We start from the raw sequence: 24,214 nt of genomic DNA on the forward strand, positions 1-24,214 counted from the left end.
TAAAACTGGACTGCTTCCAAGTTCCGGAGGTTTAAAAAAATGGTACATTCTTAGAGAGCATCGGTCACGTATCATACATCTAGGTGTTTTTCTTCGACAGGGTGGAACAAGTCATTTAGTAATCCAAGCTAATTAGACCTTTTCAACCTGAATCCTTGACATTATTGGATCATGTACAAAGACTATGAAGTGTTAAGTTATTCTTTTTGGTTGTATTCATTTTCGAAAAGAAAAAAATATATAGTTTAGCGCTGAAGACAATTTTCGTCTAATTTAAAACTACACAGAGGATTTAGCAAGACTAAGACTGAACTTTGCTAAAGGTTTATACTCGTATATTACAAATTACTGATAACAGTCTTACCTTTAGATGTAAATATTTAATTAATTCATCTATATTACCAATTAAAGATTTTCTTATAACCTATATCAGTTAAAACACTACCAGTTAAAAATCTTTACGTTAACCATTAACGGACGCAACGTGATCACAAACTATAGCATTCGATAAGTGACGTGAAACATGTAGTTTCTGCAGTAAAATATTCCATTTTCGATATTTATATTTAATATAGTGCTTGTTATATATATATCACTACAGAACGATCCAAAAGAAAGAAGCCATCGTTATATCTAAATGAATTAATAATATTTTCTGGTTAAGAAATTAGCACAAAAGTTTATTGCCTGAATTTCGCGCAAAGCTACAAGAGGGCTATCTACGCTAGTCGTCCCTAATTTAATAGTGTAAGACTAGAGGGAAAGCAACTAGCCCTCAACACCCATCACAAATTCTCGGACTACTCTTTTATTAACGAAAAGTGAGATTGACCGTACATCATAATGTCCCCACGGCTGAAAGGGGTTCATGTTTGGTGTGATGGGGACTCTAACCAGCGACCCTCCGATTTTGAATCGAGCGCCCTAACCACCTGGCCACGCCGAGCCTTAGTAGGAAAGATCACCTACAAAAGTTGTACAAATGTTTTCAAACTAGACCCAAAACCACGTCTATAATAATAAGGTTACTCTTTAAAGTACAAAAAAGTTCGACTATTTCCTAAGCGTTGTGAAGGCAATCCAAATTTTCTGTTCTATATATATCACTCTACATCGAAATTTAGAATAGATTTTACAGGCCTACTAAAATAAACTTCATAAAAGTTGTTTTGGTTTTAATAACAGACTTCCCATAATTCAGCTACGCAGATTTCGAAACTAATAATCATTTTTTCCATCACGTAAGGATTTTTGACAAATCTGGAAGAAAATTCCATTACTTAGATCAAATATACGACAAATTTTCCACAACTATAACAAAATATGTTTGGGTTATTTACACAACCTCTTGTCATCATAGCGACGAATAAACAATATTGAAATATACACATATATGAACGCACCCACAAATAACACGTCATACGGCCTTTTAACATTATGTAAGCATCGCAAAGTGTGACTCGATTTCAATTAAAATGATTCACTTATGTAAAAATACATATGAAGTTTTGTAAAAAATCTGTATATGATTGGGAAAAACTGGTATCATTTTCAGATTGCGCGTACAGAAATTACCGTAGGACACGTAAAAATTGAAAGGCAGTAAAACAATCTCAGGCCCGCATTATTAAGCTTTTTTTTATTTAAAAACTATCATAGGTGGGAAAGCTGATTTGAAAATGTGTGCTGATATGTATAGCCTCACACAGACATATAAACACCCACTATTTGCATTTCTAGTAGCAGTGTTGATTTTTATTTATTTGGTTGATTTTAAATTTCGCGCAATGCTACACGAGGGCTACCTGCGTTAGTCCTCCCTAATTTAGCAGTGTAAGACTAGAGGAAAGGCAACTAGTCATCACCGCCCACTGCCAACTCTTGAGCTATTCTTTTACCAACAAATAGTCGGATTGACCAACACATCATCACGTCCCCACGGCTGAAAGGGCGAGCGTGTCTGGCGTGACGGGAATTCGAACCTGCGAATTACGAGTCGAGTGTCTTAACCACCTGGCCATGCCGAGCGTTGTTGTGTTGGGAAGTAGAGGGACTAAGGTCGTGCTGACAGTTTTTGATGAATATATATGATTATCCTCCCAACTTACTGATAATTGGGACTTGCATGAAATCTCACTGTGTCCAAAATTGAAGTTCCTTCAAAAGTGGTGTTCCAGAGAATAAATACAATAACCCTTTTTTTTTTTCTTCTTAGATACAATCATTAAAGGCGGCGTCTCAACTCATGAGCACACACGTATTAAGATAACTGAATATTTACGTCGTTGGCATGTAATGTCACTTAGTAACAAGCAGTTCCATCTACTATTATGCGCCCCAGCTCAGCCCTTATGAGCAGAAAGTTTGTTTGTTTTGAATTTCGCGCAAAGCTACACGAGGGTTATCTGCGGTAGCCGTCCCTAATTTAGCAATGTAAGACTAGAGGGAAGACAGCTAATCATCACCACCCACCGCCAACTCTTGGGCTACTCTTTTACCAACGAATAGTGAGATTCGCCGTCATATTATAACACTCCCAAAGGTGAAAGGGCGAACATGTTTGGTGTGACGGGGATCGGAACCCGCGACCCTCATATAATGAGTCAAATGCCTTAACCACCTGGCCATGTTGAGACACCTTTCGAAAGCGCTCAGGTTATATGGTTTCGTTTTCATTTCTATCAAGTGTTCTTGAACTTATGTGTTTTTATAACATCATGAATATTCATATATAGGGTTTAAAACGTTTTAGCAACACGATTTTGAACATGCAAGTCAGCAAGTCATAACACATTCACAACCAACACAAAATCGCTGTGGAACAGAATATATCAGAACTACCTTTTGATATTTTTTGCGCTCGTAGGTAGTTGTGATAGAAAAATTTATTACTTTTGAGAAGCATGTATAATTAACATTGCTGACGCAAACTATTTACATATTCGGACCATAAAAAATGTGTCCAGATCGCCGTGGATATCCCTTGTACCAAAGGACATCGGAAAACAGAGTTATGAATTAATTTGGATACTCGGGACCATCAAGGAAAGAAACCTCCAGCAAGTTGTATACCAGATGTGGTAATCAAATGGCGATTTTTTGATAACAGGTGAGAACTCACGAACATTAATGGTCAGCAGCAAAATATATATATTTGTCCAAAGGCAACAGTGATAATATATTTAAGGTTCTCTTTCTCAAAAGACGACAGAAGTTGCTTTCCTGACATATCTGTTCACTTATCACAACGCTTCCCCTCCCAGTGACACAGCGGTATATCTGTGGACTTACAACAATAGAAATCGGGTTTCGATTCTCGTGGTCGGCAGAATACAGATGGCCCATTGTATAGCTTTGCTTAAATACAAAGTACAAATAACAATCGTCACATACCGTAAATAGCTGGTTGTGGTTTCTGTTAATCACAAAGCTACGAAATGAGTTATCTGTGCTCTGCCCACCACAGGTACTGAAACCAAAATTTTAGGATCATAATAGTATAAACTTATACCTGAGCCATTGGGATGGGGCAGATGGGAAATAAATGAATATTCATGTTATTCAATACAAAGACATACCAGTCAAGTTTCCTGGGAATTTCTAGGCAATCAAACTATTGAGCATTGAAGAATTGTCGTCATCATATGCTCGATGGCATATGAAAAGACTTTCATATGAAAGCCTTACGATGGAGTATTTTTTCTTGTTGTTTTTAAACTGTGGTGCAGAACTATTTTCGACATGAGATTTGTATGCCTCTGCATCTTTGTTAATAGCTTTAATAATATTTTTAATTATTGGAAAGTTATTAAAAACTGATATTACATGCTCGGCTTTTTAAGTATATTTTTCAAGAAGTTTGCATGACTTCGAAACTTCAGTTTGGGATTTCTAATTCTAGGTAGTATGTATATAATTAACACCATGTTAGGACTTTTAACGTTAAACTTAAAAAAATAGGGGTCATGTGTACAGTATTCAGTGCGAAACTAAGCTAAGAATAGCACAATAAAAACCTTCGCCCACTAGTGTGCCAGTTTGTGAATGAACATGATTTTTTAATTCAGCATTTTAAAAGTTAAATTACAAAATCTTCAAAAGCGCTTGACACAAGCTTTGCTTTTTCTTTACTCCAATAATATTAGTGGTTTTTATTTTGTAGGATTTTATTGCATTGTTTGTTTTGGAATTTCGCACAAAGCAATTCGAGGGCTATCTGTGCTAGCCGTCCCTAATATAGCAGTGTAAGACTAGAGGGAAGGCAGCTAGCTAGTCATCACCACCCACCGCCAACTCTTGGGCTACTCTTTTACCAACGAAAAGTGGGATTGACCGTTACACTGTAACGCCCCCACGACTGGGAGGGCGAGCATGTTTGGCGCGACGAGGATGCGAACCCGCGGCCCTCAGATTACGAAGCGCACGCCTCAACGCGCTTGGCCATGCCAGGCCTGATTTTATTGCAAGAGTCATTTCAAATTTTATTGGAAGGGGATTTTAAGTAGTTCCAGGGGCCACTTGAGCCACAGAATAAACAGACAAAAGGTCTAAGGGTCACCATTGGGCCGCTGGAAGATACAGACCAGCCGAATGACTTTGTTCTTATCGATCATAATGTTGTTTCAAATTTTAACCTCGTTCATCACTAGATGGTCCTTTCACTGTAGAACTTTCCATGATTTTGTGGCAGATACATTTTTCAACAAGTTGTTTCATTTTTGTTAATGTACCAGTGATTATGCTAAAAAAAAGATACTTTGATGCATTTTTTGTAATAATTGATCTGTCTGTGCTGTTAATGTAACAAACAGTAGTTATAGCCATTCTACACATTTAGCACAATGTACGTGGAGCACATCTCACATTTGATCACTTGAAATTCCAAATACGCTAGAAGGAATTTCAAGATTCTGACGGCTAATAAAACTAAAATAACACGAGTTAAATCTATGACACAGAAAACGCAAAGAAGTCCAAATGAAATATTCTGCAAATCTGGGATTTCCTGAATGAAGAGAGGTCACAGATGCCGAAGGTCTTTCAGCTCATCTACAATGACCTGAAAGTGGAAGATATGAAGAAATGAATGTCCTCTTGTACCTTACCTATAAACGGATTTCATGAAGGGACAAAGATGGTTTATTGGAAGAAGATTTCACTGGCAAAGGAATCTGTACAGGTAAAGACTGTCTGACATAAGTTCACATAGTTCAAAAAAGTGTTAAGAGAGGAAAAATTAAAAATATAATGACAAGAGAATCCTCACCCATGTGTATGTCAAAATAAATCACACTGTACAGTAAAATCCACTTGAAGAGAAACCTTTAATTATTCTTGGGAAAAAAAAAAAAAAGGACAGAATCTACTTGTTCACAAAGTCCAGCTGCAAAGTAAAATTCATTGCTAAAGAGCCAAGAGTATCTTTATAAAAGTATTCCTTCATTTGGTATGAGACTCCAATCATTTGAAATAAAAAAAAACCTCTGAAAATTTATCAGCCATTTGGTTATTAGTCCAAGGCACAAGTGAAAACATCTGCAAGAGTAGGTATATCTGGGAAGGAGTTAAAAAACAAAGATGTCACTCAAAGATCTGCAGAGGAAATTCCACTAAACTAAGCGACTAAACAAGATAAAATGACTCTAACCCTAATTTTATCATTTTAATCTGCAACTAAACCAAATCATTGTAAATCTGAACTATTGTCTAACCCTAATTTTATCATTGTAAATCTGTACACTTACTATTGTCTCACCAGAAAACTCATGGCAATATAAAATATTAATAATAATTTTTAAATGTATATTAAGAGAGAATTTATTTTTATTAAACCTTCCGTTAAACTCCCTTAAATTAACTGTATGCGCCACAGCTAAATGAAACCCATTCCAAATTACTATCACCCTGCTAAAATTTATATTTTATCCCCTAATTCTACCATTCTCACTATAAAGGTATGAAATATGATACATTAGTACTGTCAGTTTTCTTAACAATCTTAAACACCTCAGTAAGATCCCTCCTAACTCTTCTTTTTACAAGATAAAACAGTTGCAGAGATCTCAACCTGTCCTCATTTGGCATTTCCATTCCAGTAGTCTTCCTCCACTTTTTCCAGTAATTCAATGTTTCTTCGGTAGAAAACCAAAGACTGAACACAATACTCCATATATGGTCAAACCAATAACCTATTTAGATTTGTATTCAATATTATTGTAGATACAACTAAAAATTATATACTCTTCGAAAAAAGAAACGCAAAAGGCAAAATTTGAGACATATTGTTAACAAGTTTATTCCGGGTAGTTCTGTATGACATGTGTGAAACTTTGCACATTCACTGTTGAACGTCCAAAGTCTGCAAAGGCGAAGTCCACGCTCACTATATGAAGTTTAACGTCACTCAACGTCAATAACGAGTATGCCCCCCGTGTGCATCAATAACTGCTTGGCATCTCCTGCCCATGGAAACGATGAGATGACGAATCACATCCTGTGGAATGGCTGTCCACTCAGCCTGCAAAGCTGCTGCAAGCTGAGGTAGAGTCTGCGGTTGAGGTTGTTGCTGTCGCAGACGTCGGTCCAACTCGTCCCAAAGATGTTCGATGGGGTTTAAATCTGGTGATCTGGAGGGCCAGGGAAGAACGTTGACGTTGTGGTGTCTCAAGAAGACAGTGGTGAGTCGGGCTGTGTGAGGACGGGCGTTGTCATGTTGAAAAACGTCGTTGACGTTCACCATGATGGGTTGCACATGGGCCTAAGAATCTCGTCGACGGTTGTGTACGGTCTGATCGGAAATCCTACGCAGCCCTGGTATGGTTGAGGCAGTAGACGTCGCAGTGGTGGTCCTGTCCCGAAGGTGACGTAACCGGATGTAGCAATCTTGTGTGGGCGTGGTCACACGAGGTCTGCCAGATCGTGGACGGTCACAAGTTGATCCATGTTGTTGGTGACGATTCCATAGCCTTGTGATGGTCCGTGGGTGGACATTCACAGCTCTGGCAACATCTGATCGAGATTCGCCTGCTTCCAAGCGACCAATGGCGTTGTTGCGTTGTGCTTCAGTCAGTCTTGGCGTAACTGTATTGCGTGTCGGTGGCTTAACACTGAGCTATGGAAACCGAGAACCCGTCACTTTTATAGCGATTTTGCACATGTTGCACTTGCAGAACATGCAGATCTCTCAAACAAAGTTATTGGACACAAATGCGTTTTGGCGAAAAATCCGATGTTTCCTCCGTTTTCAATGTGCACAACTTTTATTGTCATTTTGGTCTGACAATCAGTGCCTTAACACGTGTAACATCACATACTCTGAGCTTGTAACGTTATTACATATATTTCTCTTTAAAATAACAAAAATATCCCTTTTGAGTTTCTTTTTTTGAAGAGTATATTATTGTTCAGAAATAAGTGTCGGAATCTTCACGTTGACAATTAGAAGTTGAATATTGAGTTGGTTTGATTCAACTTTTGTCGCTTACAAGGTGTCCTAATTGTCTACTGTTTCAACTCTACTCAGAGTAAGTTTCACAACCCCCAAGGCAGGGTGGACAAGAAGAACGTTCGTCTGATTTTCCTCTACGACTTCAAACTTGGACAAAAAGCTACTGCAACTGCACGAAACACCAACCAGGCATTCGGCCACGGATCTGTTAATGAACATATAGTTCAGCGTTGATTCCAAATGTTTCGACATGGAGATAAAAGACTTGAAGACCACGAAGGATGTGGAAGAAAACCATCCTTAGATGAAAACATATTAACTTGTTTAGTGCCGTAGACGAGATAACTCGTCGAAGCCGATCGGTAACACAGTGCCACGGACGAGTTAATTCGTTCTCAATAATACCTAACTTCAACGTTAGATGTCAGCACTATACATGCATTTTACCTACATACAAGTTGTTTCACTTTCGATCCAAGATAGCGTCACGGAAAATGTTACAAAATGAAGAAGCATTAGAGTTGTATAGTAGCAGCTGAAATACTTGGCAGTCAACAGGTTAAGGTAGGCAGTTCAGATAAACCCTTACACAACAGTACGTGAGCTTGCAGAAAAGCTAGGCACAAGCAAATCAAGTTTTGCCAACCACCTTAGTGGGATTGGAAAGACGAAAAAGTTGGATATGTGAGTTTCGCATGCGATGACTGAAGATTAACAAAACCGGCTTTGAGGAACCTGTCAAATATGATGCTTCAAAAATTCAACGAATTGAGAATCGACATTCTACCTCATCTATCGTATTTCCCAGACCTTTCCCCTAAAGATTTTTTTTTTTTTTTTGACAACTTTTTGAAAAATAAATGCTTTCAAAACCAGACAGCTGCAGAAGAAGCTTTCAGAGAGTTCATTGGCCATAGAAACTCTGATTGCTACAGCAGAGGCATAAACAGCATTGTTACACGTTGGCAAAAGTGTGTTGAAGTAAATGGTACTTACTTTGATTAAAGCATGTCCTACAACACTACTTTATACGTTTCCAAATTTCACAGTTCAAAAATGATATTTATTTCTGGACAACCTAATATTTGCCTCACCACTAACAACAACATATTGCTTGTATGGCTTAAAATACTGATCAATTAGAACTCCAAAATCGTTGTATTCCATAATACCCTTAAGGTTATTACTGCCAGATGTTATGTTTGGCAATTGTCAATTAAAGACTTTTACTTATACTGCTTTTTAGCATAAATATATACTGTGTTATTGTTTAGGTTAGGATTCCTTAACAATAGGTGTCTCTGACTTGTTGGCGATAAATTCAACGATAAATGAACAGCACGTGCTCCACTTGTTTACAAAATAAGATACACATATATATTCGGAACAAGTTAAAGGTATACACAACAAATTCATTATATTACAGAGCTCACAGGAAATAAAAAAAAAAAAACACTAACTGGTATTCTTCTTGTCAAAGGTCCACTTAGGCCTATTGAATTACTTCTGAATTTCAGTTGACCAGCTGAACTACCTTTTCTTATTTCTATCACCCTAGTATCATGTGTATAATTCACTTACAATCATTGCACGACTTACTGCACTCGTATACTGTTCTTCTAGAAATTGTTTGGTCTTATTTCTTCAAAATATTCTCTGGTACTTTTGTCAAATACACTCAAACTAATTCAATTACATGAAAACCAAGTTTTGACGGAATAAATTATTCTTATCTCCTTTTCTCCTGCTGTTAGTTTGGCTCTAACATTAGATGTTAGGCCTATCACTTCTACCGCAATTAATTTCACGCCTAACTTCTCCTTGGCTGTACAACTACTATTATCTGTCTTTTCCCGCTCATTTCACATTATTTGACACGTTTACCACTTAATTGTCGGTTTGTTATATTCTCAACATCAATGAGTTACATACATAACTTCCAATAATCGTCTGTTATATTCTCAACATCAATGAGTTACATACATAACTTCCAATAATCGTCTGCTTTTAACTCTCTTATAATAAAAACAAAAGTCATAAGATATTCATCCACAAAATTAAGTAGTTAATTATATCCACACTTATTTTATATCATTACAATTATAATCAAAATTATGCTCGTAATTCAAATGATGATAGTGCTCGTGCATATCCTTGGATTTATTGTAATTAAAAGTCACTTATTATCTATTTACCTAACACATCGTATAATTAACATCCTTTTGCAAAGGAGCAACATCCACAAAACTTGATATGATGTCTCCAAGTAGCACAGCAGTATGTCTGAAGACTTACAATGCTAGAAACTGAGTTTCAATACCCGTGGTGAACAGAGTACAGATAGTCCATCTGTAGCTTTGTGCTTAACTACAAACAAAAACTTACTAATATCAGAAAATTAAAAAAATATATATTAACAATTTCTTCATCTGTGTCATTGATGTAAATCTAAATAAGCAAAGATCATAGCAATGATCCCCGAAATACCTCACTTCAGACAGTAACACCATTTACAACCATTCTCTTCTTTCTTCCATCCAGTGAGATTTCTTAGCCAATGAGCCACTTCTTTTCTCTCACGTCTACTAGTACACAAAAACTATTCCTCACTCACAGAAATTCTTAAAAAGGTAAAATTTTAACTTTATCTGTACTAAAAGTCACTTAGTTCTGTTTTTAAAGGAGTTTGAAATAACTTGGACCATTTTTATTAGTTTTTCATTGAAATAATAGACTGTTTCATGTTGAGATGTAAAGAGTTGAGTTTATTTGCAAAAACCTGTAGTACAAGTGTTAGAAATAAATAGCACATTAATGTAATTCTAGAGCACAATTTGTCAATTTTGAGTATCTAAAACTTGCATAAACTTGAAATTTTCTTTAATAAGGAGTGAGTAAAATAAACCACTTTGATATATAAGATTTAAAAGGATAAGCTTGAAACAAAAATACAATCACGTAAGGTTTTCACCTTCTACAAGAAAATTTCTACACAACTCTAGCGTGAAATTACAACCTAATTCACTAACCTCCAAACTGCCTATCACATGCTCAATTCTACAAAAAGAAAAAAAAAAACTTTTATTTTTAGTATATATATCAATATTTACAACTGGTATGTATTTAAAATATCCAACTTTTTTTTTTCAAATACACATAACTCATGACTTTAAAGCAATTTTAAGAAATTACAAGTATATCAACCTGAAAGCAAGGAACAGGTGGGGGGGGGTGTATATATTGTGTGCTTTAAATTTACAGCTCTCACTCATTTCAGTATTCCTGGGTTTTATTAATATGTCCTATTGGTGCAGTGTTAGCTTTCATGTTCCACTGTTAATATTCTATCTGTTATAACTTTCACGGTTTATCAGTATACACTATACGAACATTCTGGCAATGTTAACTTTCATATTTCACTACTGTATACAATTAACTGAGCACCTTATACATATGAACTTCCATCTATTCACAACACAAGTGTTGTAATAAATATATTAACAATTTTTCAGTTTGTTATGGTCAGTCAAATTCAGACCATGAAATTACTACCTTATAAAAAACTTGTTATTTTAGCTGTAACATCTTTCTTCCAACTTCAATTTTAATTAACTGTCAAAAACAATAAATGTATATTTCAGTACCAATGTTTTACTGTTTAATGTTTATAAATATTACCTAAGGCTGTTAAATAAGAATCATACTTTACAAGAAACTGTAAACACATTGCATATTTACAGTTTTAAATCGACTGTAAAAATGTGAAATTGTGTTTAATTTGATGAACAAGACTTTTATAAACTTTCTTAAAAATCTCACAAAGAAATATTATATAATATCAGGGGTTTGACTATATTATTATATTTTATGGTTACATGAAAAATATTATTGATAAATATAAATATGGCCATGCAACATTTTGACTTTCTACTTACGTCATTATTAGACATATAAAATTGGGTGCATCAGAAAACAGAAGATAAAAAGAATGTTCTAATCGTGTAAAGCAAGAACAATCAGATCAACCAGAAATATTACTGAATATCTAGAAATATTGTCAATGGAGGAGAGGATTGTAATTCACAATCTATTTTGAATTTTGTGCAAAGTTACACAAGGACTATTTATGCCAGCTGTTCCCAATTTAGCAGTGTAAGAGTAGAGGAAAGGCAGCTAGTCATCATCATCCATTACCAACTCTTGGGCTGCTCTTTTACCAAAGGATAGTGGGATTGGCCATCACATTATAATGCTCCCATAGCTGAAAGGGGAAGCATGTTTTTGGTGTGACTGGGATTTGAACTTGCAACCCTGAGAATATGAGTTGAGCACAGTAACTACCTGGCCATGCCAGAATTGGAGGAGAGAAAATAGAATTAAAGAGTTCTTGATGATGAGAAACCCACTTGAAATAAAAATGTATCTCAGAATGGCTGGTATGGGTATTAACACTTTAATTGATAATGAGAGAACAACCTGAAGATGACGTAGGAAGGTCAAAATGTTGTTCTCTCCTTATCAATAAGTGTCATTACCCATGCCAGCTGTTCTGAGATACAGAATTAAAAAGTATTTACTTTTCTAAATAAACCACCTATTTATATGCTATTTATTAGATCATTTTAATTTCTTTATATATGGTTTGTTTTACAGCAACTTTTTTTCAACAAAATCACCTTCTGATAAGACAATTTTAAAAATACAATTTTTATTTAAAAAATGTAAATTTTTTTGACAACAATTGCTTTGGTATGTACACTTTTTTTTGTCAGCAATGGATATGCAAGACAATGTGTTTTTTTTTCCTATTATACACACTTTCTTCTGGAAGAAGTCCTGATGGACTGATAAAGGAATATGTTAAAAATACAATAAATCTAATTTTAATGTCTGATAATTATAATTAAACATATATAATTTTATTACCTATTCCACAACGATACTGTTTCTTGATAGTCAATAATGTTGGTTATTTTTACAATTGATTTTGTCTCAGTTTATAAGAACATTCTTTTGATCTATTTTTTTCTATTAAGCCTAAATTTTCTTGTCTTCTTATGATTGATGATGACCTAAGTGAAAAGCAGAAATGTTGCATGGCCATATCTCTTCCTCTCTCTATATATATATATGTATATATATGTGTGTGTGTGTGTGTGTGTATGTGTATTTATGTTTATATATTATTCACAAATTTCAAAAATGTACACTGCATGAAAAACAGAGCTCCAGTACATACTTTGTGAGTTTAAGTAGATTGTCAGCTTGTGGGCTATAGCATGATATATAAATCAATTTCTATCTTACAAAAAACAAAATTCATGGTTAGAATTGGAAACTCACGAGCCTGAACAACAGGTGTCAGCAAATGAAATTCATTTAAGTTTTCCAGTGGCAGTGATTAAAACAATTTTTACAATAAACATTCTGTGACTCATTAATTGAAGTATACTGCATACAAATAAGCTTCACAGTGCTTCATCTCCTTGTTTCCACTGATATCCATTCTTCTCATTGTGGAGAGGTTCTTTTTCTGCTTGTCCAGGAGGGCGTTTTCTTTCAAAAAACCCATGCTAAATAGCAGACAAAAATATTAAGTTAAGACTTTCTTAACTTTAAAACACAATATAAAATAATGGGATTACAACCAACTGAAAATCTCAGTAATGTAAAACACTTATTTTACCAATTTCTATCAGGAATAAACTGTAGTATTGTAAGAAAAGAGTTAACAAAAAGCATTCAAAGCCAAAGCTAGATGAAAGTTGTGCCACAAAGAACTTAAGTTGAAATTTAATCCTCTGTAAGAATAAGATACAATACAACAAATGTACTACAGAATATTTAGGTTAACATTATATCATCAAAGCTGTCTGACAGTTATAATGTCTTGCAAAAAAATAAATAAATTATGTTAACATCTGAATATACTTGGACTGCCTGATTAAATAACAAGAAATGTTATCAATATTGTTTCAGCCAGATATTAAATAAATAGCCAAGTCTTTTTGCTAATTAAATTAATATTCAGTCACTGATCAGGTGATGTACTTCATTAGTTTTACAGGATACTGGAAATTATATAGCATACAAATAAATGTAAATATGAAAGTTTTGAAAACTAAGTCAATTATAAACTGGGAATAATGCAATAATGATACTTTAATAAAGAATAATTAATAACTAGGTGAAAACTAATATTGTTGTTGGACATATCTTACATCTACCAATAGAATTTCTATAAAGAGATGGAAAGATTTTTTGAAAAATCTAAGGACATTGTTGTTTTTGCATAAATAAGAATGAAATATTTTGAAAACTATCAAAATTAAATGAATTTAACTACTACAAAAGTTAAAATTAAGGTTAAAAGAAACAAACAGCTAAACTATGAGATGATATTAACTGTTTGCATACTTTTGAGGTTAGGTTAATATTGCAAATGTCTGAGCCATGCAGATTTTTCTTACTTTCCTCCAGAAAGGCATTTGTTAATTTCAAAAATATTACTTTGACCCATAAACTATAATAGTCTGTTTACGTGAAGTAAAAAGTTACAAAATAGGCTTTCAGTACTGTACTCATCACAGGTACTAAAAAACTACTATTTAGAATTATAATTTCTCAGACTTACTGCTGAGCCAACAGGAGGAAACAGGTATACAAATTATATTCATTTTTTTCCTTACTACTAGAAATCCCCATCACTCCGGGTGTGACCCAACCTAAGTATTTCCACTTGTTGTTTAACAGACAACTGTTTTAGTTGGTAAAAGGGGATAACTAATTTTAAAGCAAAGAACTGCTTAACAAAAAGGAATTATTAGAGGACAAATAAGTATTAAATATTGTATTTTATAAATTTCCAGGCAGTAGATTATGGAACAATTTGAAATCTACTAAAACACTGACACAAGTAACTAGCAAGTGTCAATGTTCAAAAACGTTTATTATTTTTTAACAGTTAAAGTTTTTGCATATACATTACAGTTTCATTGGTTGAATTTAAACTTTTTTATCACTGTTGTTTACTTTTTTGCTAGTGGTTTTGATACATTAAAATATTCATTCCATAATGTTAGCATTCCAATAGTGACTTTCTGTTGTATGGATGTGCTACAGGAAAATGTCGTTGCTGTTATTCTTTACATCCATGGTAACATCATACTGTTGTATGTTAAACAAGCTAAAAGATAACAAGGCAATAATTTAATTTTTTATACATCATCATGTCCTTTAAGATATATCTTACCTTTCTAAAAACTAGAATAAGGAGGCCTAGAACCAACAGTCCAAGACAAGCAGCCAAAACTATAACCCACCAGGGTACACCTCGCCACTCCCCCAAATCTTCGGTTGTAACATGGGTGGTCACCTGTTTTTTGTTTTTTTAATATTTTAGTGAACGTATTTTTCAACAACCTTTTCAATCATGAAGGTTACAAATATGACAAGAACACAAATAAAAATAGAACCTTTATAAACTTAGCTACTAAAAGATTCTAAACTTTGAAAGATAACTTAAGATTTATTCCTATATACATAAAGCATAATGTCTGTACTAAAAAAATTGTAAAACAGTATAAAACAAGACTAATATCTCATACATTTTGTCACTAATTTAACATAAAATTATACATAGTGTAAAACAATAACAATAGGTTTACTGATTTTAGTAAACATAACTTAGCAATTTAAAAAAATTACCATAAAAGGTATAGTTGAAAGCACTCTTTCTTATTAAGGATGCTCAGAAGATAGATTAGTCAATACATGTTACCAACTTTGAGACTTGTTATATGAATATCATTCATATTTACACAGGTACTTTCCTATATACACGCATGTATAACAGACAAGAGGATCTAAGATGACTTTTTAAATTTTACTAATCCAGAATGTAAATTTGGAACCAAAATTGAAAATCCTGCAACAAAGTCAAACAGAAAATTGTATGAAGCAAATAATAAGTAACATAAGCAGCCCATATTTCAATTTTTTTCTTTTATTAATTCGTTTGTCTCTGTAACACAAAGCCACATTGGGTTATTTGCTACAGGGAATCAAACCCTGGATTTTAGCATTATAAAGTATGTCCCATTTTATTTTTTAAACTTTTATTGTTATACCTACAAGAAACTGATACTATCACACATTGTTTTTCATTTCTCTGCAAAGAAAATTTTATGAGTTGTCCTTCAAGCAAAATGACATACAAGTGTTCTACCTACAATATTTTTGAGGTTAATTTTTAAAATGGGTCACATAATTTATGTAAACCCAGTATATAACTGATTTCAGTTTTACTCTTGCTTTTCAAATCTTCTGTGTTATTAATACAATCAGAATGCAATCCAATGATTAACATTTCCAATCAAAACAAAATATATTCTATAATATCAATTTTATTATTTGATCCACCAAATTTTCAATGACTGGAGAACATTCACAGAACTTTTACAGTTTTGTGAAACTCTGATAATAACATTATATATTTGATCTTTTTGGCAAACCCAGTAGAAGGTCAGTAATAAAGTGTAGGTCAGTTTTCCTCAAGTCTTGAGAGAGCTTAACTCATCTAAGTATTATTTATTTATTGTCTCTGTCTGCTCCTTGTTTGACATTCATTTGTTGAAGATTAAACAAATAAACTCCCTAACTGGTAAATCATGACAGCCACAATGTCAACACTACAATAACTTATGCATGTATTAAAGAGTAAATTAAGTTGATTTACCCCTGTTTAACAGAGATAAAATTCATATTCACCGTATACATAACAATAACTTACTTCTTACTTGATGTCCTACAGTATGGAAGGTACAATACATAGATTATGCCAAACATTTGAGGTTTAATAGCCATAAAATATATGCAACTCAAATGAGATGGTTTGGACATTCTTCAAAGAAGGGGGAAACTTATTCCCAACAAAATAGTGAATTATGAATGGATGTTCTTTATGTTTCAAGGTGTGGGCATCCAAGCCCAAAATGTTTATTAAGAATATCTGTTTATAAGTTACTTTTTATATATTTTTTCTCCTTTTTATTCAAACTTTATAGCATCATAAATTTTGTATGAATTTTCAAATCAAACTTCCTGTGATAAAAATAATGACATAAGCCTATAATAATTCTAATAAGCATATTTTCTTTCCTTTAGTTCCTTTGTGAAAATTTTTTCTTTATTCTATGTCACAGTTTTTATCATTTTTACTTCATGTTGTCAACTTACAAAATACACCATTCTGCCCCTATTTATCATATATCTTACTCTGTTAAATGAGAGAATGATGAATGTACTGTTCACAATAGAATACAGGAATATGATGTCATATTACTTGATGTCCTTCATGACAACAAGTAATAGTAGTTCACCTGTGCAAGCATCACACACAACTAAATACATACATAAATATGAATGAGCATGTTATAAGAAATATTGGAGGGGGGGCAAGAAAAACATTTGTAGTTAGCATAACTTTTTATCACAAATGTTTTGCCTGTTGATTTTGACATTTCACTTGAGTACAAATCACTGCCCAAAGAATACATCTGAAATAATATTTTTACTTTTACATGACTCTTATTTGTAGTAACGGTAAGACTGATTGAGAGAAAAAGCATTATATTTATAAAAGTTTTAATTAAAAGATCATTTTACCTAAAACATTATATTAAAACAAGAGTATAAAAAGGCTGTGTTATATTTGAAAGAAGGAAGACTGGCATGGGAATATATATAACTATAGTGATTCATTATTTAGTAAAATGACTACACCTACCATATCTGAAAGAAGCTTATTTTTACCACCATGTTAGAAGAAGAAGACTGTCTTAACTGAAGATTGCAACTTCCCTGTAAAAATTTATGTGTCCCTTATCTTAAAAAGTTTCACCATTACAAATAAAATATGATGCATCAACACTTTGAATTCCCATAACAACATTAAACACCTCAATTAGATTCGCTCTATCTCTTCCGCTTTCAAGAGAGAAATCCAAAGGTTTTAATCTATCATTATATGCCAATTTCTCCATCTAAAGTATCATCCCAACAGCCCACTTCTGAACCCTTTCTAACAATTCAATGTTCTTTCTGAGGTAAGAAGCCCAAGATTGAACAAAGTGCACTAAACATGGTCTAATCAATAACCTATACAATACCATTTATAACTTCTTCAGATTTGTATTCAATATTTTTGTGGCTATCACCTAAAAATGCCATTTGCCATGCTGCTAGCAACAATAAATAAGCTTGGATGTTTAGAGAAACTGATGAACCTGAACACCATGATCTTTTTTCATCCTGTACACTTTTAAGGTTATATGTTCTCATAAAAATTAAACTTATAATTCAAATTATGATAATCAAAATGCATTACCTTCCATACTTTATAATTTAAAATAATTTGTCACCTATTTCCTAAACATATCAAATAATCCAAATCTTTTTGTAAAGCAGTAGCATCCTCCTCATAGCCAGTAACTCTCAGACCTTTAATGCTATCAGCAAAATTTAATAACATAGTGACCATTTCTTCATCCTGTGTCAGTAATTTAAATTAAATGTAACAAATGTTCTGAACTGAGCGCTGAGGTATCCCATTCATGGAATTAATCCATGTGACTGAACTATATTTATAATAACCTTCTGCTATTTTCCACTGCACCATTTTTCTATCCAATGAGCTAATCTATCCTCCATACCTAAAGAGATAACTTTTTAGAAGCCTTTTATGTGATACCTTTTCAAATATTTTCTTAAACCTCAGATGCACCAAATCTGCAGCCATACTCTCATCTCTGTAAGTAGTAGCTTCTTCAAGTAATCCCAAGAGATTAGGATGGCCCCTCTCCCTCATGCTTTCCCTTAATATATTACTAGCACTAACTCAAAAATGAAATGTAGTAAATAAGAAGCTATGTCAAAATAATCTGTTGATACATATGCATGTAGGATAAAATAATACATAATTTCAAGTTAACTGTTTAATTGACTTAAAGAATACAGCTGTATGGCACTCACAAATTCAACCTTTATTTCTAGTTAAAATATATTAAATTTTAAATTTGTGTCAAATATGTAAAGTAAAAAATTCTAAAGTGGACAAATTTTACTACAAATGTTAAAGTGTCAAAATCAACATTGTCTGCAAAAGCAAACATAACTTTCTTGAAAGTTCATGTGAAACTTTACACCAGTAGATCATAGCAGTTTTTAATCGACATCACCACATAACAAATAATAGTTTTACTGGTAACAAAACTATGTTAGTACCTCTTGCTTTTAGTGAGAGAAGTTATCAACTAACGGTAACACATTAATAATTTAATAAATACCCATAGGTACATCTATAATCATTAAAAGTGTTGCCTTGTAATTGTACTTAAGTTATACACTCTTAATTATTACAATTGTTCAGCTGCACTTAATAAATAATATAAAAAATAGACTGTTTATATAACATAAAACATATCTTATGAAATATTTTTTGTGTCAGAAAAAGTTAAATGAGTAAACTTAGAAAGTAATTCAACATTTAATGAAAATGTGAATGTCAAACCCCATCACTACAGGTGGAATTTGGATGGAAAATAATCTGGTGTTACAACAGCATACCATATCTATTAAAACATAAATTTATTTAAGAGCCCATTGCAAGAACAATTTCCTTAAATATTTCAAGGACTATTAAAATAAATTCAACAAAATACACTCCTAACACAAACTTACGCACATGACATACATATAGCTGTGTATTTTTGTTAAATACTTGCTTGTGTTAGAAGTTATTAACAATTTAATAAACCATTAAGAGAAAGATTAAATCTGATAGAAAACCTACTGATCAATTTTCCAGTTCAATATATGATATGTGCATATAAAACAAAAACACATAAAACTGCTTAAAACTAACTGAATAAGTACCATCTCAGGAAATGAAGTATAGCAAATGGAAATGCTTAATTTCTTACTATGTGAACTTTGTAAGGCAGATAACTTGGATCAACATCATATGGCAATGCTGTAACTCGACTGACAATTTTTGAAGATATCTGAACTGCGGATAGGCCCAACTATGAAAAAGAAAATCATGTAATAGACTTAATCTCTACTTGCTCTGAGAATTATGTAGATTAGTTTATTTAGTTTTAAAATATTTTAAATGTGAAGTTACAGGTTTATAGTTTATAGATTTTCTTGATGATGAGGAACCCACTCAAAATAAAATTGTATCTCAGAACGGCTGGTGTGGGTATTAACACTTTTAATGATAAGCAGAGAACAACGTTTTGACCTTCCTAGGTCATCTTCAGGTTAACAAAGGTTAACCCATACCAGCTATTCGAGATAGAGTTTATAGTTTTGATTATAACATTAAAAACTTTTAATTTATTTTCTCCTTGTAAAAACTTTTCTACTGTGAAACATAAGATATGTGTAAATCTTTTAACAAAATATAACTAACAAAAGCTATTCATGGAAGACAATGACCAGCTGACAGTTAAGAAAAACACTTTTAGGAACATGTAATTTTTTGCTATACTAAAATGTATCTTCTACAAAAAGTCGAGTTCATTTAACAACAAGGCACTAAAATTTTCATGACAAGCTAAATTAAGTTTCTCATCATGAGGAACCCACTTAAAAGTTTATTGTTTCTGAACTTCTTAAGAATAAATATGGCATATTATTAATTTACTCACTGCTTCTACATTCTTCGCCCAAAGTCGAGATCGAACAGTGAAAAATACCTTCTCATTCTCATGGAGACTGTACACAGTACAGTATATGTGAGTGCACTGGTTAGGTTTACACTCCTGTAAAACATCACACATTTGTTTAGTCAGCATGAAAACTCAACTTATATTCATAAAAGATGAGTGTGTGAGAGAAATATTTATTTTATTTTGTAATAAAACTCATCTTGTACAGTCTACTTGAAATCTGTATGTGTATTATACTTGCCAAGCAAGAGAAACTAGGTGTTTTTATATAATGAAGGAGCTAGAAGGAACACAGCTAGCCAATAGCACCCACTGCCCTCTTGGGCCATTATAGTTGAACAATGGGATTTTACTATCACATATAGCATATCCATGTCTTCATCTGAAGATATTTTGTGCAGCAACAAGACACAAAACTTGCTGTGTGGCATGTTAACTACAAAAAAACACTTGGCCCTAGATTTAGGAAATAACAAACAATAAAAGGATATGTTCTCAAACAAAAAATGTGTTTTCTCACACGAACTTATCCAGTTTCCCTGTATATTTTGTGTTTTTCTGACATAATAAATAATAAAAGTAATGTTAGCTGTTATATTGAAAATCAACCAAAACAGTTGGCAACTAAACACAATCTAAACAATTTTACTCTAATTATTTACAACATTCATAAAAGATTTCAGTGTGTGAGAAAAATATTTAATTTATTAATGTGTAACAATGCCACATGATCCAACAGTAAGATATAATTTTACCTCTGGTGAAGTAAAACAGTCTCTAAACCCCATAGCTATTATATACAGACTTCACCTTTATAAGAGGCTTAATAGTATTTCTATAGTTTTTTTTTACCCAAAATGAGCTGATGAGCTGATGAGCTTTTACCATACATATACAAAATATACTTTTCTTAAATGTGTGTTAATATATCTATATAGCAGAGTGGATCATTAATGCACTAAAATGTTATTCTTCTTAAACTCAGCTTTAACTGTCCAGAAAAAGATTTATTGTGATTTTAAATACAAGTTTCATCCCTGTGCTGTTTCCTAGCTACAGAGATGTCAACTATTTTAAATGACTGACCGTAATGATTATAGACAAAGCCCTTTCACAGTTTTAGTCCTTTTAGATTTGCCAGAAACAAGACAATCTGGTGAACGAGGCCTCTTTTTTATCATCTTGTGAATGATCGCATTGGTGTTTCTATGCCACTTAGAAAACGAGAAATACCCATCTATGCGAGCGCTGATTGGCTGACAAGCACTGATGATGTAACTATGGATTCCCCACACACCCAGTATGGAGAAGCACCACACTCAAACTATTGGTAGACATCGGTGATACAAATATTTTTATTATTTCAAGCACAAACATGATTATTGCAACTAGCCATTTGGACCATGTCTTTTATTTATTATCAAAATTTATTTTTATCTCACTTTTCACCCCTCTCAAGCCCTGGGGGAACAATTTATCACTTTATTGTATAGGACTATATAATATATAATAATTTGGGAGTTGCAACAAGTTGTAATATTTGTCTGTATAAGTGTATAGTCATAATGTATACACCAAAATTGTAATGATTATGCTCAAATCGTAATGGTTGGCATTTCTGTAATGTAACTACAGCTTGTACCTTGACTTGAAGTTTCCAAATCTCTCCATATGTATATGTGGCCCTTAAATGATTCTTTGTATCTTTTCTCTTTGCTACATTGTGAACATTGTAGATTATCAAAATAATCACCTCTAATTATACTTATCATTTAATGACAAATTTATGAGATACAAACCTCGCTTTTCATTACAGGTCGGGTAAAATTCACCTAGCTCGTAACCACAAAAGTTTATACTTTGACTTTTGATAATGTAATCATATGTTTACAAAATTTTGGTAAACATTACAAGGCTTTCATATACAAAATATCAGATATTTAAATTAAGTATTAAAATATTCTGATTAAAGATTTTTTCATAAATTTTTTCTTTCTGTGTGTTAACTATCCAAATGTTTTTAAATATAAAACTGTACTTTATCTGTTATTTTCAATATCAAATCAGAATCTATGTGTATGCGTCTGGTAGATTTGATTGATCTCATAACTATCATAAAAATGAGGTAATAAGTATACATTATGCTGTTTTCTTTCTAGAATTGCTCCAGATTATAACTGGAAAACACAAATGTTTAATCTAAATAGCTTAAACGTCATAACTTTATACATTTGTATATATTTATTAATTTTATCATATTAACCTTTCAGCCATTGCTGGCTAACTTAATAGAAGTTACAATGACATGACACATGTGCACTCATATTACCAATTTCAAAAATATAAAACTGACCTTTTCAAAGTGACCTGTGTAAGTTGAATTTTAGTGAAATATTAGTTGTAAAATACAATGCTTCAGTTATAATAATTATATATGAACATATATTATAACTATTTACAAATAAGTTTTTAAACTTATTTTTCTTAAAACGCAGAAAAGTAAATAAAGAAGTAAAGCAAACACATATCTCTTTATAGTTATGACCTTTGTACTCGGTGCTTGTTGTCGGTTACTAAACCATAAGAAGTTTCGCATGTGGAGGAAGTGAAACAAAATTAAAAAATATGAAATTTTGAACAGTCTAAAGACTCAACTTACTAGCACAAAAGTTTGTCTTAAAAAAAAAAGAAAGAAAAAAGGCAATGCCGTTATGTTTAAAAATGGCCGAGAAAGCTGCTTGTGGAGCATTCTGAATTTTCAATTTGTTATTGACATCTCATGTATATATAGAATTAAGTGTATATAAGGGACCATTTCCAAAAATCAGAGGAGGTGAGCAGGACTGCTGTGTTTGATTCAGTACATGAGAGATATCTCAGCATACGGAAAATATAGGAAGTTATTATTTTATATTCTAGCTTTTCAATAATAGTAACTTGAGTATCTAATTCCTATCAAACTACAGACTTAGTATTTTAACATCACAAACATCTAATATGAACCAGTGCTGCATTTAACACATATGACACACAAAAATCAATGTTTAGGTGTGTTTTTAAATATTTACTTTTAAATTATGAAATTAAAGAATGTATAATATGAAAATTTAAATTGTAATCTACAGTTTCGTACCCCACATAATGGCATAAATTCATAAAGTAGTACTTCAATAAAATTTGGAATGCAAGTCAACAAATGTGATGACACAGCCTTTGACCTATGACTTGTCACGGTACCACTCAGACAATCAAACTTAATAATATTATACTATCAGAAACATTATAACACCTGAACAATTGAGCCAACCTTATGAAATACCCAGGTGAATAGTTAGACTAAACACTGTGATATGTATTAAAACCTTCTGAAATGGCATCCAAGTTACTAGGTTATTTATGTTAGCAATAGAAAGTATTAAAATCGTAATTTACCTTTATGCATCAATAAGCTGTATCTATGCGTGTTCTAGTTTCTTTAACTGCAATATTAATTATACATGGTCATCTATTTATGACCTCATATATATATAATGTGTGCATGTGAATATTTATTTATAAATATTATGTTGTTTGCAATTAAAAATAAAATTATTTCAACAAATCATTTGACTTTAAAGCATTTGCTGTGAAAATCTTAACATTGAATATAGGGCATTTTGATGAAAAACAGATCTTTAATAAGCATTAAGTGTTCATTATTTTACTAATAACAGTAAAAAATATATTACACTTTTATTTCTTTTTACCTCAAAGAAAATACATATCATATAAGCAGCTGATAGTGTTGCTGTACATGAAATGATAATAAAACTAATATTTTGATTCATTGAAAGTTACTAATGTCTTTAATATCTTGTCTGTAACTTCTACACATTAAATCTACAAACCACTTCTTTCGAGAAGGAATCATCTTCTTCATCAGTGTTTCGCTTTGTTCTTATACTTGATGTGTTCTTATTGTTGTTCTCCTTTAAGAGATGTTCCATGGACATTGTTTTTGCCACTCTCTGTAATAGGAATGAAGTAAGGATAA

General features: G+C 32.6%; 1 protein-coding gene across 1 annotated transcript in view; it reads right to left on the minus strand.

Moving 5' to 3' along the window:
• Positions 1-10,191: 10,191 nt before the first annotated feature.
• The window catches only part of LOC143234323 (integrin alpha-PS2-like), a 101,845-nt gene continuing 87,822 nt past the window's right edge, over positions 10,192-24,214 (minus strand). The window contains exons 26-30 of the mRNA XM_076471610.1: positions 24,069-24,188; positions 20,161-20,274; positions 19,429-19,530; positions 14,700-14,822; positions 10,192-13,020 (exon numbers count right to left, since the gene is read on the minus strand). Of these exons, the coding sequence (XP_076327725.1) occupies positions 12,916-13,020; positions 14,700-14,822; positions 19,429-19,530; positions 20,161-20,274; positions 24,069-24,188 (564 nt within the window). The 3' untranslated portion in view covers positions 10,192-12,915. The remainder of the gene's footprint in view (positions 13,021-14,699; positions 14,823-19,428; positions 19,531-20,160; positions 20,275-24,068; positions 24,189-24,214) is intronic.

The sequence above is a fragment of the Tachypleus tridentatus genome, chromosome 12 (genome assembly GCF_004210375.1).
Source record: "Tachypleus tridentatus isolate NWPU-2018 chromosome 12, ASM421037v1, whole genome shotgun sequence".
NCBI classification, from domain to species: Eukaryota; Metazoa; Arthropoda; class Merostomata; order Xiphosura; family Limulidae; genus Tachypleus; species Tachypleus tridentatus.